The sequence below is a fragment of the Hippocampus zosterae genome, chromosome 12 (assembly GCF_025434085.1).
Source record: "Hippocampus zosterae strain Florida chromosome 12, ASM2543408v3, whole genome shotgun sequence".
NCBI lineage: Eukaryota > Metazoa > Chordata > Actinopteri > Syngnathiformes > Syngnathidae > Hippocampus > Hippocampus zosterae.
Genome location: NC_067462.1, coordinates 9243509 through 9258250, shown reverse-complemented (window position 1 = coordinate 9258250; position 14742 = coordinate 9243509). Strand labels below are relative to the sequence as shown.

The following is a 14742-nucleotide window of genomic DNA, read 5'->3' as shown; positions in this document are numbered from 1 at the left end:
TCTGGTTGCAGGATTACTTTCCACGCAATTTTCAAGACGGACCTTCCACTGGATTTACCAATTTAAGTTCTTTTACCAAGGCAGCAAGGAGACATCAGAGCACGGCTGGGCACTTACAAGCTATGGTGCGTTTAAAAACGTTTGGGGACTGCAGCTCAGTGAACAGGCACTACATTGGTGAGTAAATGAATTTTATTCTACATTTCTTCTTGTTATTTTATTTCGTTAGTATTAATGGTGACGAAATGACAAAGATACAAAAATGTATCAATCAGCTCACCTGCAATGTATAATGGCGCATTGTAGTCTGCTTCGTGCACTGAAATTCGTTAAATCTTAGCTGCTCAACATTTTCAGTTATTTGCTGTTGTATAGCCTATTCTCAAAATACAAATGATCTGTTAATTTTGTTTTCAAATAATAGTTTGGTTTATTATTGTGTGGTTGGTGTCTTATATGAAACTGCGACATTGTGCAATTTATTGGACAGACTTGTTTATGATCACACAGAATAATTTGGGTGGCATTTTATTTAGTATTTTTGACAATATCTGTAAATTTAGTTTCCTGCTCTGAATTGTGAATGCATACTTGATGGTTTTAAAAGCTCCTGAAATTAAGTGCTGCCTGACGAGCCTATATTATGTTAATGTATGTGACGTCACTGAAGGCCTATGGTTGAAATGCACGGCCCGCCACTGGAAAACATCAACACTTCAAGAGATGTATGGAATTAATGGTTGGCATATTGATCTTTGTGTTTTTCCGATCTTGTTAAATCATTGTTGATAGTTAATGTTGGATTTACCTGGAGCTTTAAAAATGGGGCGGGGCTGCCACTGACAGGTGACATTTCACTTGACGTATTAAAAAAAAGTATCACCGTTCAAGTTCAATTGTGAACCACTCACTTCGTCGCCAGCATAACCCCAATGGTAAGCTACGTTTGTTGTGTCCGCTTTTCTTTATCGGATGTGTAGAATTATCTTTTAGATTCAATCATGCTTGCTTGCTTGCTTTGTTTGTCCGCTTTGCTTTGTGTGCGTGGCGCTTTATGTTTGCTGCATCGCTTCACGGTATTTACTGTTCGCAATCGGCGGTGTAAACACTCGCCCGAGTAGTGTTTAAACAACCTGGGCAAAAGTTATCAAGTTGAGCCTTGTAATTGCAATGGTGGCCATGCTTAGTTCTGATTTGTTGGAGTGTTGCCATGTCATGTTTGTACGGTTGCACTGGAAAGTTTGAATGATGATTTTGCGTTACGGCAAGAGTTAATGGTAACGGCACTTTGCTTCCGGGTTTGACCGCTGGGATTTGTGGTCTTTTTGTTCGGTTCCTCTTGTGATTGAATTCATGTCTATTATTTATATTGTGATGCATGAAGATCAGTACATTGCTTTTGTTGTATTCATCCTTACTTTTAGGTTATGTCAAAGAGTATAGAGCGAGTGATCCTTCCGTGCAGAGTGACGATCGCTATTCAGACGGCCGTGAAAAAAACTAAAATACAGTTATTGTGAGTAATCATGACTGTTGAGTGTTTTCACATCGATAAATACTATGAATTCTTAATGAAACATTTAATTAAATGTAACTGGACCAATTTGATATTTCAGAAGTGTGAACTTAACTGGGAGGCCATCGCTCATATTCAATCGGGTTGGTGACCCCTCCTGTCGACTCTTTTTATATTCTAATATCATTTTTGATTTCATTTTATTTTGTGTGGATTGTCATCAGTTTTTCTTAAACCGTGTTGCCCCAATCATCTTCACAGGGTCAAGTCACTACTGTGTGGATTGTCACATACCCATCAAGCCCGCCCAATGACACATACTGTATTCGATATTTTATCTTTCTACTTATGTGATGTTTTTATTTAAATGAATGGTTTTAGGTATGCTTTCACCTCCCTGTAGTTTCTTCATTGACTTCAAGCTTTTGTTTACTTTGGGCATGAATATGAATAAACTCAAATTGCTACAAAGTTTTATATATAGAAGCCTCGAAGAAAGACATTGCACACCAACAAACGACTTCACTTGAAATAAGCGAAAACAAAGGTTTTCAGTGTGGGCGTGAATCAGCGTGCATAAAACAAAAAGAACAGCTTGAAGAAGCTGAGGCACGAGGTCAAAGCACCAGGCGGTGTCTGGTCTACTTTGGAGAAAGGGCGGGGGGCGGGATATCACATGGGCCGAAGGGGTGAGGAAGTGGTGACCCGCACACAGTAGGAGCGCAAGAAGGCCAGGAGGGCGTCACAGAGAGGAAAGAAGCTCGACAGCATAAGAAAGGCATCTTCCACACATCGCTCGACATGAGCACCACTGTTGGTGTTAACAGCTGCTGGTGAGGTCGGCAACTCGCCAAAAAGCCGACGGGCACATTTTTCGAAAACGCCTCAGGGGCGTCAAAGAGGAAGGTATTTGTGTATAATAGTTCCCCTTGAAGTCATTCCAAAATGGGGAGAATGTGATGACAGCCATAGAATAGGAAATGGAACTCAACAAAAGTCTGCATCTCGGTTGCTCCGTATAATAAGATGGCATCAAAACTTAAAGAACATAAAGTAGGTCGATATTAGAAAGCCTTTTTTCTTATCTTTATGTGAAGAGGCTCGCCTCCCCAGCAATGTGAAGTATTTCTGCCTTCCAGCCAAGATATTCTGCGTTTGAATCTTGACTCTGTTCACCCTGTGTGGAGTTTGCATCTTCTTTCTCCCTGTGCTTGTGTGGGTGTTGTTCAGATTCCGCTCGCATTCCAAAAAAACATGCGTGTTTGGCTCATTGAAGACCCTAAATCAAGGATGTCAAACTTGTTTTCATCACGGGCCACATTGTGGTAATGGTTCCCCTCAGGGAGTTGGTTATGACAGTGAAACCACATATTTTCTACATCAATCTATAATTGCTGGTGATGTGAAGGCAAAAGTCATGGTTTGTTGCGTACCTGGGTTTTAAGGTCACGGTTTGGTTCACACTCGGTACACTAAGGGAAGAAAATGGAAAAAAAACAAAAACAATCCTACCTTTCTTTTGTATGAACATGGACAAATTATTTAAAGTTTTGTAAATTTAAAATTAAAACACAACCAGCATCTTGTGTGTGTGTTTTTTAAGTGCAACATCAATACAGTAGTTTCGTTTCTTAAGGCTGAGAGTTTAATTTACACCAGCTTTATGATGTTATGGCTTTCAAAAAGCCATAACATCCGCGGAGCTTCACTGTGTTTGTTTATAGATTAGGTGTGTGGCTAAAACGTGCAGTAATTACAGTACGCATTGTCCCTTATCAATGTAAAACTTGAGTTAGTTCAACTCAAAATATTTGTGGTCAACATTTGCAGTGATTCATTTAAATTTAACACAGCAACTCAAGCATTAGAAATCTATACAATTTATTGAACTACAAATAATTATTATTGTTTTGTTTACGCAAGAAAATTAAGTTTTACTTAATAAATACATTACAATCTGGAATGGATGTTTAATTTTGTAATTTTTCCCTTTTATATGACTAACATTTACAAAGTAAAAACAATTATGCTATGCTTTTGCACTCGCAAAAATCTGTTCTTAAGTCAGTTTCTTTTTCCCCCGCCAAATTAGGGATTCTAACTCTTTTAACTTATGTAAACTTTATTCTTTTTGCATATTATTATCTTTTTACAACATATAAGTAGTTTTGAACAGAAGTAAATTGAAAAATTGCAAGCTTTTGTGGGACACAAAAAAATATGTGGAGAACCGGAACTGTCCCACAGTCTTAAGGTTTGACCACTGTGCTCTCAATGGTGTAATTGTCAATATGTGCCCTATGATTGGGTACAGAGTGTAGCCAGTCTCTCACTATAAATCAGCAGGGAGAGGCTCCAACTGACTCACAAGTTACCCTCATGAGCAAAGGAAAGTGGATTTGTGGATTAAAAAAAAAAGGAAATTGGGTTCAGCTGCTTAACAGACAATGCATGTGTGTCTAATTAGAGGTTATTTCTATGACGCCATCAGTGCACCTCATAGTCCTCTCAACAATCTTCTTCTTTACTGGACTTTCCATCTGAATTGGGGGGTGTCCAAACTGCTGATTAGCGGAAAGACTGAAGCACTCCGGACAGGCGCGATGATTGCGAGGAGGTCGTCTGCAGGGTTATCGCATATCCCGAGGACAAAAGTGGCAGGGTGTTGACGCTGTGAGGTTAAAGAAACACCGGGGAGGAGAGTCTGGGCAAAGTCAATGTCACATAATTTGACACACCTTGGAAATTTTCTTCTATCTCTCCTTGAGGACACGTAATTTTCTACCTGCAAGATGTTGATGGATGTTTGTGTTCACATAGTAGTCATCAATTATTTTCAAACATTGATAATGTATTTAAAAACAAATCTCCCTGAATTCATTTGCAAGGTCTTGAAACATACCTCCACTTTGTACCCCATAAATATAATAGAAATGTAAAAACTTTTCACAGTTGTAATATCACGATAACAAATTCTTATTTGATGAGGAAAAACGGTTGTGATGTTAAGAGAACAGGCATCATTTTTACGAAATAAGTCAATCTTTACAGAGTCTTATGAGGAACAAAAAGTCGTATGTTTTCCGAGATAAAATTCTTCAACGATTACGTTGAAGTCAAAGTTTAACAAGGTGGCTTGGTTATAAAAAAATAGGAGACGCCCGTTACTCTCAGGAAAAAAAACAGCATTATACTTGTAAAAATAAATATTTTGTTAAAAGAAGAATACTTATTTTCATGCAGTTTGATTTATGGTGATGATACGGGCTTTTAATTGGCCAAAAACAAAGGTAGACAGGAGTAACATGACTGGTTTAGTATGTTTGTTTTATTTGAACACCAGTATGCATTTCTAGGTATGTACAAAAAAGGATAAAACATAATATTGCAAATTATTTGGAAGACCCTTATTAGGACACCCTCCCCCCCTCATGTTAGAGAACACTGCCATAGAGGGGATATGATGATGTGACATTATGACATGAAATATGACTTGGGAAGCATGGAGACAAAGTAGTTTTACTATGTTTAACATATTTGACAGAAAATTTCTTGAAAAATAATAATGGGATGCCTGCTCCTTTGGAGACGCGTTACTCTCCCGAGTCACAATCACATCATGTCAGCATAATTATGAAATACTGTAATATCCCCTCACATTAAATCGCAGCTAAGACCAAAAAAAATCCCCGCTAACTCAAGCACACACATTCACAAGACAAACTGCATTCATTTGGTCCTCTAATCAACACTTTGTAGTTGCACATCACAAATGCTGTCTGCACGCGAGCAGTAAAGCTATTCGTTTATATTATTTGGTTGTAAAAGTTAGTGTGTGCATGTATAGCCCTGAGGCGCTGATGCAGCAGGATTAATTCCACAAACGTAATATAGAAACGGCGTCACTGGCAGCTATTTGTCACACTTGGTCAGCCTACAGTCAATCTTCAGGCAATGTCAAACAAAAGAGATAATTGGTTTATTAAGTCCCCCTTTTTCCAAGCCAGCAATAAGTGGCTTTTGACTTCTGTGGGAAAAAGCTCAAATTATGGTATTTATTGGCTGCGCCTTCAATGGGAAGTGTTTGAGACGTGACTCCGTTTATGACCTTTTCTCCACACAATACTAGCTGGCTTTGCCAAAGTTGGCTCTAAAAATAGCTATCTGCCTAGGAGTCATATAAATCCAGATAATATGCGCGTAATGTGGGAATGAGGTCATTTATATTTTAAAAGACTATCCACACACATCATGGCATGGCTGTGCTGAAGTCAAGGGCCAATGGCAAAAGGCTAACGAAGAAGGCCAAATACCAGTTCGCGGCCATTTTTCTGTCTGATAATAGGCTGCGTAAGGTAACTATGAACATGTGTTATGAATTCATTTGAGGACTGTAGGTGAGTGAAAAAGGCGAAGTGAATGATTAAGGAGCAGTTGGAAGCCTTTGATGTCACATAAGCGGCTACGCAAGATTATTTTATGAATACGTAGGAGTTTCAGTTAGCACGTCACAGCGCAACAAAGCAAAAGGCCAGTAGAAAAGATTCGTAAAGAATGCTAACTGGAAGTTAGCTCCTCGGGGGAACTTTTAGCACTGGTAATAGAGTCACCTGGGTAAACACATCACACAGTGGCCATTCTATGAAGCTGTAGGCTAAGAGAAATAGGTTAGTGAGCAGTTTATGTCTGGTAAGTGCTTCTTAAGTTATATTTGACAATGTGTAATGGTTTCATTCTAGCACACTTAAGAATTCATGAATGCTAAAGACATAGGCTAGTAAAGCAGGCTAACTACTGGTGAGCAAAAAAAGCTAGCAATGCGTTAAAAAAATACATAGGCTAATACACATCAAAGTGTAGCAATGCTGCCAACATAGGCTCACAACAAAGGCTAGCAGAGCAGGCTAACTCACATTCATGTCTGCTCAGAGGCTTCAGAACGTAAATTTGAGCACAAGTGATGATACGATCTTAGCACTTGAGTCATTAACGTGCCATCTGGAGATAGTAGCAATCGTAACAGCAAGCCTCAACAGATATGAACAAACAAACATATTTCTTCTTTGGTTGAAGGATTCAACTGAGGTGACGCCACGAGGTTTTCATACCTAACGTGTGACAGCAGGATTTGAACGAGGACCCAGTCACTGGGCACACTGAAAGGATGAAGCAGCTATGAATGGGGTAGAGGAGAGTGTGAGTGACAACGTCAAACAATTCAAATGAGTATAAATAGACTGATTAAACACACCCATTTGCTCGTAAAGCTCCAGCAATGCCTGCCAAATTCTCTCTCAACATACATGCACACAAACACGCACATACACTGGTGTGGTGATTCCTAGCCACTGAGCAGCGGCACATTAATGCCCCAAAACTATTCCTTGTTATGAATAATGTATCTTGTGCTCATCTATTTGGGCACTTTATAGTAATGGGTCGATGACAAAGATAGAAAAAAACCCGTGTATCCAGCTGTTGCCACTCATGCGACAAATTAAGTTATGTGACTATTTCAACTTTGTGTTCTATAAACAGGCCCAGATTTTGCACTGGATTGAATAAAAATTAAAATGAGATCATCATTACTCCAGTATGTATGCATACCTTTTGGGACTTTCTTTGGGTGGTGTTTGCTTGGAGATTCTTCTAATGTAAAATGTGTGCCTGTGCTCAATAAACGTTGGGAAACACAACATTAAAATCGACCACACAAATATAAGGTTTGGACACAGCACTTTGGCTTGCCAAATCACTAACCATATAGTTATAGATATAGATTATATTTCACTAATAAAACTGCTTTCTAAGTGCTTTTTGCGCAACCAGTCAATCGATAGTGATACCCGGCTGTCCACAGGAGTTCTCGATCTAGCTGCAGAAAATGTCTGTAAATGTAATGTCATATTTGACGTCGGTTGACGGCGGATGGAATTTCAGCCGCAGAGCTTGAATTGAAAGCTCATCGTATTGCACAATGCGGCGGATTGTCAACGGCGACGGCGGAGTACTCTGCATCAGACACGTTGGATGTCTCAATGAGGCGTGCCAGGCCAGTTCGCGTGGAGTACTTGAAGATGAAGGCTTTCATGAGGTCGTAGCGGTAGTTCCGGTTGATGAAATTGTACAGGATGGGGTTGAAGCAGCAGTGCAGCAATGACAGGCACTGGGTGAGGTGCATGGCCACATACAGGAAATTCTCCAGGCCGCAGGTGAGAGGCAGCACACCCAGTTGGGAAAGCGAGTCAGCCAGCAGCACGGAGTGGTAGGGCCCCCAGCAGCCCAGAAACACCACGATGTAAGCCAGGATCACTCTGCGGCTCACGCGACGCTCTTGCTCCACCGTAGTGGATGATGGCGAGGATATGCAAGTGAAGGATCTGGCCAGCAACGCGTAAAAGAATGCGATCACAGGGAAGGGGAGGATGAAGCCCAAGAGAATGAAGCTCAACTGGACCCCCACCATCCACTCCCTTGGGTTGTCCTCCGGGTACACGGGTCTACAGAGCATGCTGTCCCCGTGCGAGGCCTTCACTGTACGTAGGAAGTAGGTGTCTGGCGAAGAGGCCACCAGAGCCAGAAGCCAGACTCCGATACAGACCATGCGGCGGATAGATTTCCTGCGCGCACCGCCCTGGTTCTCCCGGTGGCTTGTCACGCTCAGGTAGCGGTCCACGCTCATGCACGCCAGGAAGAAGATGCTCCCGAAGAGGTTGACCGAGAAGAGCAGGTGCGTGAGTTTGCACGCCACTTCGCCAAACGGCCAGTGGCCATGCTGGGCCAGTGAGCTCACCCACACCGGCAGCGTGGCGCACACGCACAGGTCTGCCACGGCCAGGTGGGCGATGTACGTGTGGGTCTCATGGCGAGGGGCGGAGTCCCGTTGAGCGCGAACATTCACCCACAGGACCAAAGCGTTGCCTGCCAGGCCTACGACAAAAATAAAAGTATAGAGGACGCACATGGAGTGGAGCAGGGTGATGCGGTTAAACGCCGTGTGGCACACTGTGGTGTCCACGCTGGAAATATTGGAAAAGCTGTCGGAGAAGTTGAGGTAGCCCAGGGACTCCCACAGGTCCTCCATCTCGCTGGTGCTCAGACTCATCTTAATTGCAGACACACGGAGAGGAACCCTGCAAAAAGAAACACATGACCTCATCGTTCCTGCTGCAACTGTCTTAATCTCGCTCGAGGAGTCAAAACAAGACCAAATAAAGCAATGTGGACACCTTCATTAAGCTGTATGGAAAGTCCTCCATTTACAATGGACATATAAGGGCCGTTCACACGGCACACATTTGCTCCGGTGCTGCACCGAGATAGTTTGTTGCGGGATATTTTGCACCGCAGCAAATTGTGTGGAGCGTTCACACGTACAAAGCCGCTGAGCGGGGCAGCCCCGGTACAGTCTCGGGGCTGCCCCACTTGCGTTCACACGGCAGTTTCTGCAGCGGAGCAAAACGACAGAAAACAAACGAGCTGTCGTGTTGGTTCTTTTTAAAACGTACTGTATATACACAACTCAAGCGACTACTGGACCGGCACGTCCTTCTTCTTCTCGGTTTCCGTGCCTTCTGCTCGAGAGTGACCGCCCAAGAAAATGTAAATGAACGATGACTTCAATGACACTCAGAAAAGCAAACACTATTGCGCCAAACAGAAAATCAAGAGAGGAAATCACAAAATAAATTCTATGGGGGGCGGGGGGTTGTGAACAAACAACAAAGGAACAAACAACTCCGAGACAGTCCAGTCTCCTACAAAAGGAAAGATGTTACTAGCCAAGTCTTGTCGTTATGAAACAAACACATTACGGAAGTCCGACAGAGCACGACAACGCATTCTCGCCATACGTAGTCTTCACAAGCATTTGCTCTGGAGCTAATTTAACCCAGTTGCGTTCACACGTGCACATTTACACCGGTGCTGCCTCGCAAACGAGCATTTGCCCCGGTATAAGCTCTTTTCCGGGGCTACCCCGGAGCTAATTTGCACGTGTGAACGCTCTACTGGGGCAGCCCCGGTGCAGCACCGGACCAAATCTTGCCGTGTGAACAGCCCTATACTGTAACGTATCCCGGATACAAGCAGCGAATTGAGTTTTATCCGTAGGGTGTCCGAGCTTTCCCTTAGAGATAAGGTGAGAAGCTCGGTCATCCGGGAGGGGCTCAGAGTCCAGCCGCTTCTCCTCCACATTGAGAGGAGCCAGATGAGGTGGCTCTGGCATCTGATTAAGATGCCTCCTGGACGCTTCCCTGGTGAGGTGTTCTGGGCATGTCCCACTGGCAGGAGACCCCGGGGACGACCCAGGACACTCTGGGGAGACTATGTCACCCAGCTGGCCTGGGAACGCCTCGGGATCTGCCAGGAAGAGCTGGAAGAAGTGGCTGGGGAGAGGGAAGTCTGGGCTTCCCCACTAAAGCTGCTGCCCCCACGAACTGACCCCGGATAAGCAGCGGAAAATGGATGGATGAATGGGTGAATATACTGTAACATATAGGACATGTCGGCACGCCCTTCAGATATTTTTTTTCTCTCATCTCGACTCGTTTGGAATTGTGTGCAAACAAAATTAGTTGATTTAATGACATATATAAGCAACTCAAACAGTAAACACGCTACAAATCAGACCATTGAGTAGAAAGCACAATAACATCAGATATGGATCACGTGAAAGGAGAAGTAAATAGTCCAAGAAAATCCGATAAAGGCATTTGGATAAGATTAGCCAGTTTATGATAGTTTTGCGTGTGGGAAAAAAGATAAGCACAAAGTTTATGGGCACGTACATTCAATTGCCACCCACTCGGGATGACTAAAATCAAACCTAACCTTGTTTTATCTGGTTTCTGGCTTCCATAAATGAACGGAGTTCATGTTGACAGTCTTTCTTTAAATGCCTTCCCGCGAACAGATGAATGAGCAAAGAGGAAATCACTTTTTCATCTCACTCTCGGTCTCCTGAATGGCGGTTTTAGTTTCATCAAGCAGCATGAGCTCATAAAACAGTTACTTGTGGTCTGCCACCCGACTCTGAAGAATCTTAATGTTGTTAACTTGTTCAAACATGGCTTTCAGGCTTGAATAGAGCCTGTCTATCATAGTGTCTGCTGTCAATATGATTGATGCCTGGTCGAGGCGAGTGAGGGCGTGTGGTTCCAAACAAGTGTTTACATTAGATCCTCGAGCGCAGCGCAGATACGGAAGCAGCAAGAAGAAACCCAAACAGTGTATTTCCGGAGCGTTCCTGGCATTCCAAAATAAAGCACGGGTCACTTTGGGAGGAAACCCGATTCCACTTTAAAGAATGTTTTCCCATAACGTGCCGAAAGAAGAAATCCTGTTTCCTTTGTATTCTTCTTGCAAGGTCGCAGAGGAGCTGTCGCTGTGCAGATGATCAAAGAAGGGCAGCTTGTAACCTTGAGCACGTCATTTTTACAACATCTGAAGTTAATAACAAGGGAGTGTGTGCACAACATGTCAAATAGTTAGATAAACGCAGAGATGGAAGTGGAACGCAGCACGAGGAGGCCACACATACATTTTTTTTTTTTGCAAAAAAGAAACGTACATTCTAAAATGTTGTTGGTTTTGTCAGCAAATCCTGGTTTTCAACACTCTAAAACTCGAATGCAGTTTTCAGTTGTAAGGGTGACATACGAGGCAGTGTGGCACGTTAACAATTCGGCACCGTCCTTTAGAACGAGGCAAGCCTTCAGTGACATATTTGGACCGCATTGCTGCCCCAGCTTCACAGTGTGCTGCGATGTCTCTCTTCCAACGAGCCGCCCGCCGTGATGTGAGAGGTCGGCTGGGGAGTGAGCGGGAGTTTTCTCCAAGGGGAGGGAGATCAAAACCAGAGCACGGCTGCCTAATGCGCTTAATGCCCCACAGTGACCTGTACAACCGCGGAGAGGAACTTTGTGCCCAGATCAGCGGGTGGCTTGACATCACGCAAAATGCCTGTGCCTCCACTTTGTAAACGGAGGGTCGATGGCCACCGCGGTGACAGGTTGAGATGTGACGGCCTTAAGGCATCTTTACACCCACGCGGCTTTTTCTTAACTAAATAAAAACATTCCACAGCTCCTGGAGACATTTTAGGATCACATCACACATGCAATAATAATGACTTTTCACCCATTTGTTGCAACTTATCATGCATTCTCCACACAGGTTCAGCAGTCATGTGTCATCCAAAGTATCGATTTGCCAAACGTACAGCTGCAGATATTTATTACTTCTGTTCTTTGAAATGATTAGCTACTCCACGTTAAAATATCTCTAGGCACATTTGCCCTAAGTCCATCCGTAGTAAGGAACGAAAATAAAACTGGCAGTGACTCGCAGGGTAATAGAACGTCAAGGATAATGTTACAAATCACAAACCAGAACTGCTCGCAGGGTAGAGTGTTTACTACTACTATTATAGAGCATTTGGGACTTATTAGGCTTGTAAATCACATAAGAATTCTCATTTGCGAGAAACATTTTATCATTATTAACTTAATGCTTTTCCTGTGATACAACGTTACCTTGTTTTGTTTTTAATTTGACCGGACAACATAGAGGGCCATTCTTTGCAACAGGGGGATTTTCAACGCAGGGATAATCTCTCACAATGGCCTCCAATTCTCTTATATTATATGGAAAACACCTGAGCCAGGTAGCACGGCAGGCTTCAAGCTAATTAGTCTCTTAACACCTACAGCCATCAGATAAAACACACACAAACACTCACACACTGCAGTCACACACAGCTTTGCAGCTGCTTTCTTTATTTTTGTTATTTCATAATGGAAAATGGCACATGTGTGTCCAATTAAAAATAAGAGGGAATAAATAAACGGCATTGATTTGCGCTTGGAGGGTTGAAAGCAGCATCTCACCCCCCCCCCCCCCCACACACGCACACAAACAAACAAACACGCACACACACTCTTTGAATCAGCAAATGTTCAAAAACATAATAAATAGCATGTGTTTAATTAACCAACAATCAGTGGGAATGAAACGGGGTACACGTTTATAAAGCTTTTATTTTACTCAATTATGTTAAACTGTTTAAATTTGTGAAAAAAGGAGGGAATACATTTACAAGGTATGTTGATTTCTGCTTAGGGGCTTAATAGCATCAAGGTTTTTATATTGATAAAGGAGGTTAACTTGATGAGAAATTAAATTTAGAAGTACGCAAGTTAAACTGACAACAAAAATAATTTCTAAATATGGAAAAAAGTACAAAAGCACATTTTGTACTTGCCAGTATTTTTGATTACTTTTACATCGTAAACAGTGACACAATAGTGTTTTGGGGGGGAAAGGTTACATAAAAGCACATATTGTACTTCCAAGTGTCTGATTATTACTTTAACATCGTAAACATTGACACAATTGTGTTGTTCAGTCTCTCTCTCTCTCTCTTTTCTTTCCTTAGCGCGTGAGAGGAGCTCTCTCTCTCTCTCTCTTCCTCTGACTCAGTCACCGCGAGCATCCAGTTACAAATTAGCCCAAAACAACGCTTTTGTCTCTCAATACACAGACACTAAACGTTTTTCATGTGCTAATGTCTCCCCACAACGAGATTGGTGCAGGTGCAACATGTTTTGTGTTTTGTCACAAGTTTCTGCTGTCACTAGTTACTTTGTAAACAATCGGCGGTGTGGTTATGGTTCAATCCGGGTCGGCTCGTCTCAGACTAAACAATGCAATGTAATTGTTGATTTGCATCAGCACACTGGAAACAAAGTCCTGTTATCAGATACAATTTACCATTCAATAGAAGGGGGAAGAAAGAAAATGGCGGTAAATCACTGTCGCAACCATATCATATAACCTCTTTTATATTTCATTATTCGTTGTGAAAAATGCAAAACCCGTGTCAAAAGTGGACATAATATCAAATCGATGTTCTTAAAACGACGTCACAAGTCTAAGCGCTGATTTCTCCCGCAGCACGTGAACTCATCAATGCAGTTTACCTCTTTTTTTTCTTTTTGTCAAGTCTTTCGGTGATTCTCAGCACGCGTCTCCGCTGTTCGCTTAGCTTTGCATCAAGTCCACTGAGGTGCACTTCGAGGTCTCTCCTCCTCGCGAGAGAATGGCTCGATGACTCGTGCACTTGCTGATACTGACAGGGAGAGCAACGCCTCCGGGGCTGGACGTGGACGGAGGTGGGGGCTGCGGTGCAGGTTGAGAGGGGGGGGTGCAAGTTGCAACGATGTCGTTACCGACCGGTTTCGGTCAGAATGAGAGCAGAAGAACGTGCTTGTCCTGCTTTTTAAGAGGAAAACTACTCGGTTTTTAAATGACAGAAATTGTTGGTTTTTAGCTTGACACGAGACAAACCACAAACCATTCTTAGAGCTGACAACACCCAACATCCATCTGTACTGCGCTATCTTTAGTGGTGTCACAGGTGAGCCGTAGCCTATGCATTGGGAAAAAGGTTAGGGATACCCTGAACTCATTGCCAGCCAATCACACATGTAGACAATCCCTCACACTGTAAAATATAGAACCCAGATAAAAACCTCAGCAAGCATGTAGAAAACATGCAAACCAGATTTGAGCCCAGAACCTGAAAATTGTGACGCAGATGTGCTAAACATATCGTCAGTGTGCCATCTCAACAGCAAGTAATTGTCCTAAAGACCCGATGAAGTTACTTTCAGGCGTTGTTTCAAAATACATTGCATATGTTTTCAGTCAGTGCTGAAAATGAGCAAAGGCTGATTGTTATAAAAAAATAGGAATGAATTATTGAGCAAATGATTTATTTTCTAACTGTTTAACATTTTACTGTGTCAGGTCTAAAGTGAAATACAACTCTCCAACTAAATGCACACACACACATGCGCGCGCACACGCACACACACACACACACACAGCAGACATTCTGTCCTACCTGATCCATACATGCTATGTAATTATAACAAAAACATACTGGGGAAAGTATTCAAGCACAATCCGCTCTGACATTTTCAGTTGAGGGGCCTCATCCCGGGAGTGACTCGCCCTGCTGTTACTTCAGAATGAAACCAGACTCAGTCAACCACATGCACAGTTGAGCGACTTCCACCCAAAACCAACCAACGGGTTAAACTCAGCAGAGCAAGCATCTGAAACCCCCTCTGAATAACGAACCAGATCACGGCAAAGTCATGTGCAAGTTTTGGTTTTAATCAGTGGTTTGTTATTTCAGGTCAAGCAAAAACAGTACATCT

General features: G+C 42.7%; 1 protein-coding gene across 1 annotated transcript; it reads right to left on the bottom strand.

The window, feature by feature from the left end:
* Positions 1–4826: 4826 nt before the first annotated feature.
* Positions 4827–13639, bottom strand: ackr3a (atypical chemokine receptor 3a). Its single transcript, XM_052082766.1, has 2 exons — positions 13498–13639; positions 4827–8649 (listed from the first exon to the last, which is right to left on the bottom strand). The coding sequence occupies exon 2, from the start codon at positions 8619–8621 to the stop codon at positions 7479–7481; it is 1143 nt and encodes a 380-aa protein (XP_051938726.1). The 5' UTR covers positions 8622–8649; positions 13498–13639; the 3' UTR covers positions 4827–7478.
* Between the last annotated feature and the right edge of the window lie 1103 nt (positions 13640–14742).

Bases quoted from the DNA above. Each gene is read 5' to 3' on its own strand.
- ackr3a (XM_052082766.1), bottom strand. From the start codon at position 8,621: ATGAGTCTGAGCACCAGCGAGATGGAGGACCTGTGGGAGTCCCTGGGC.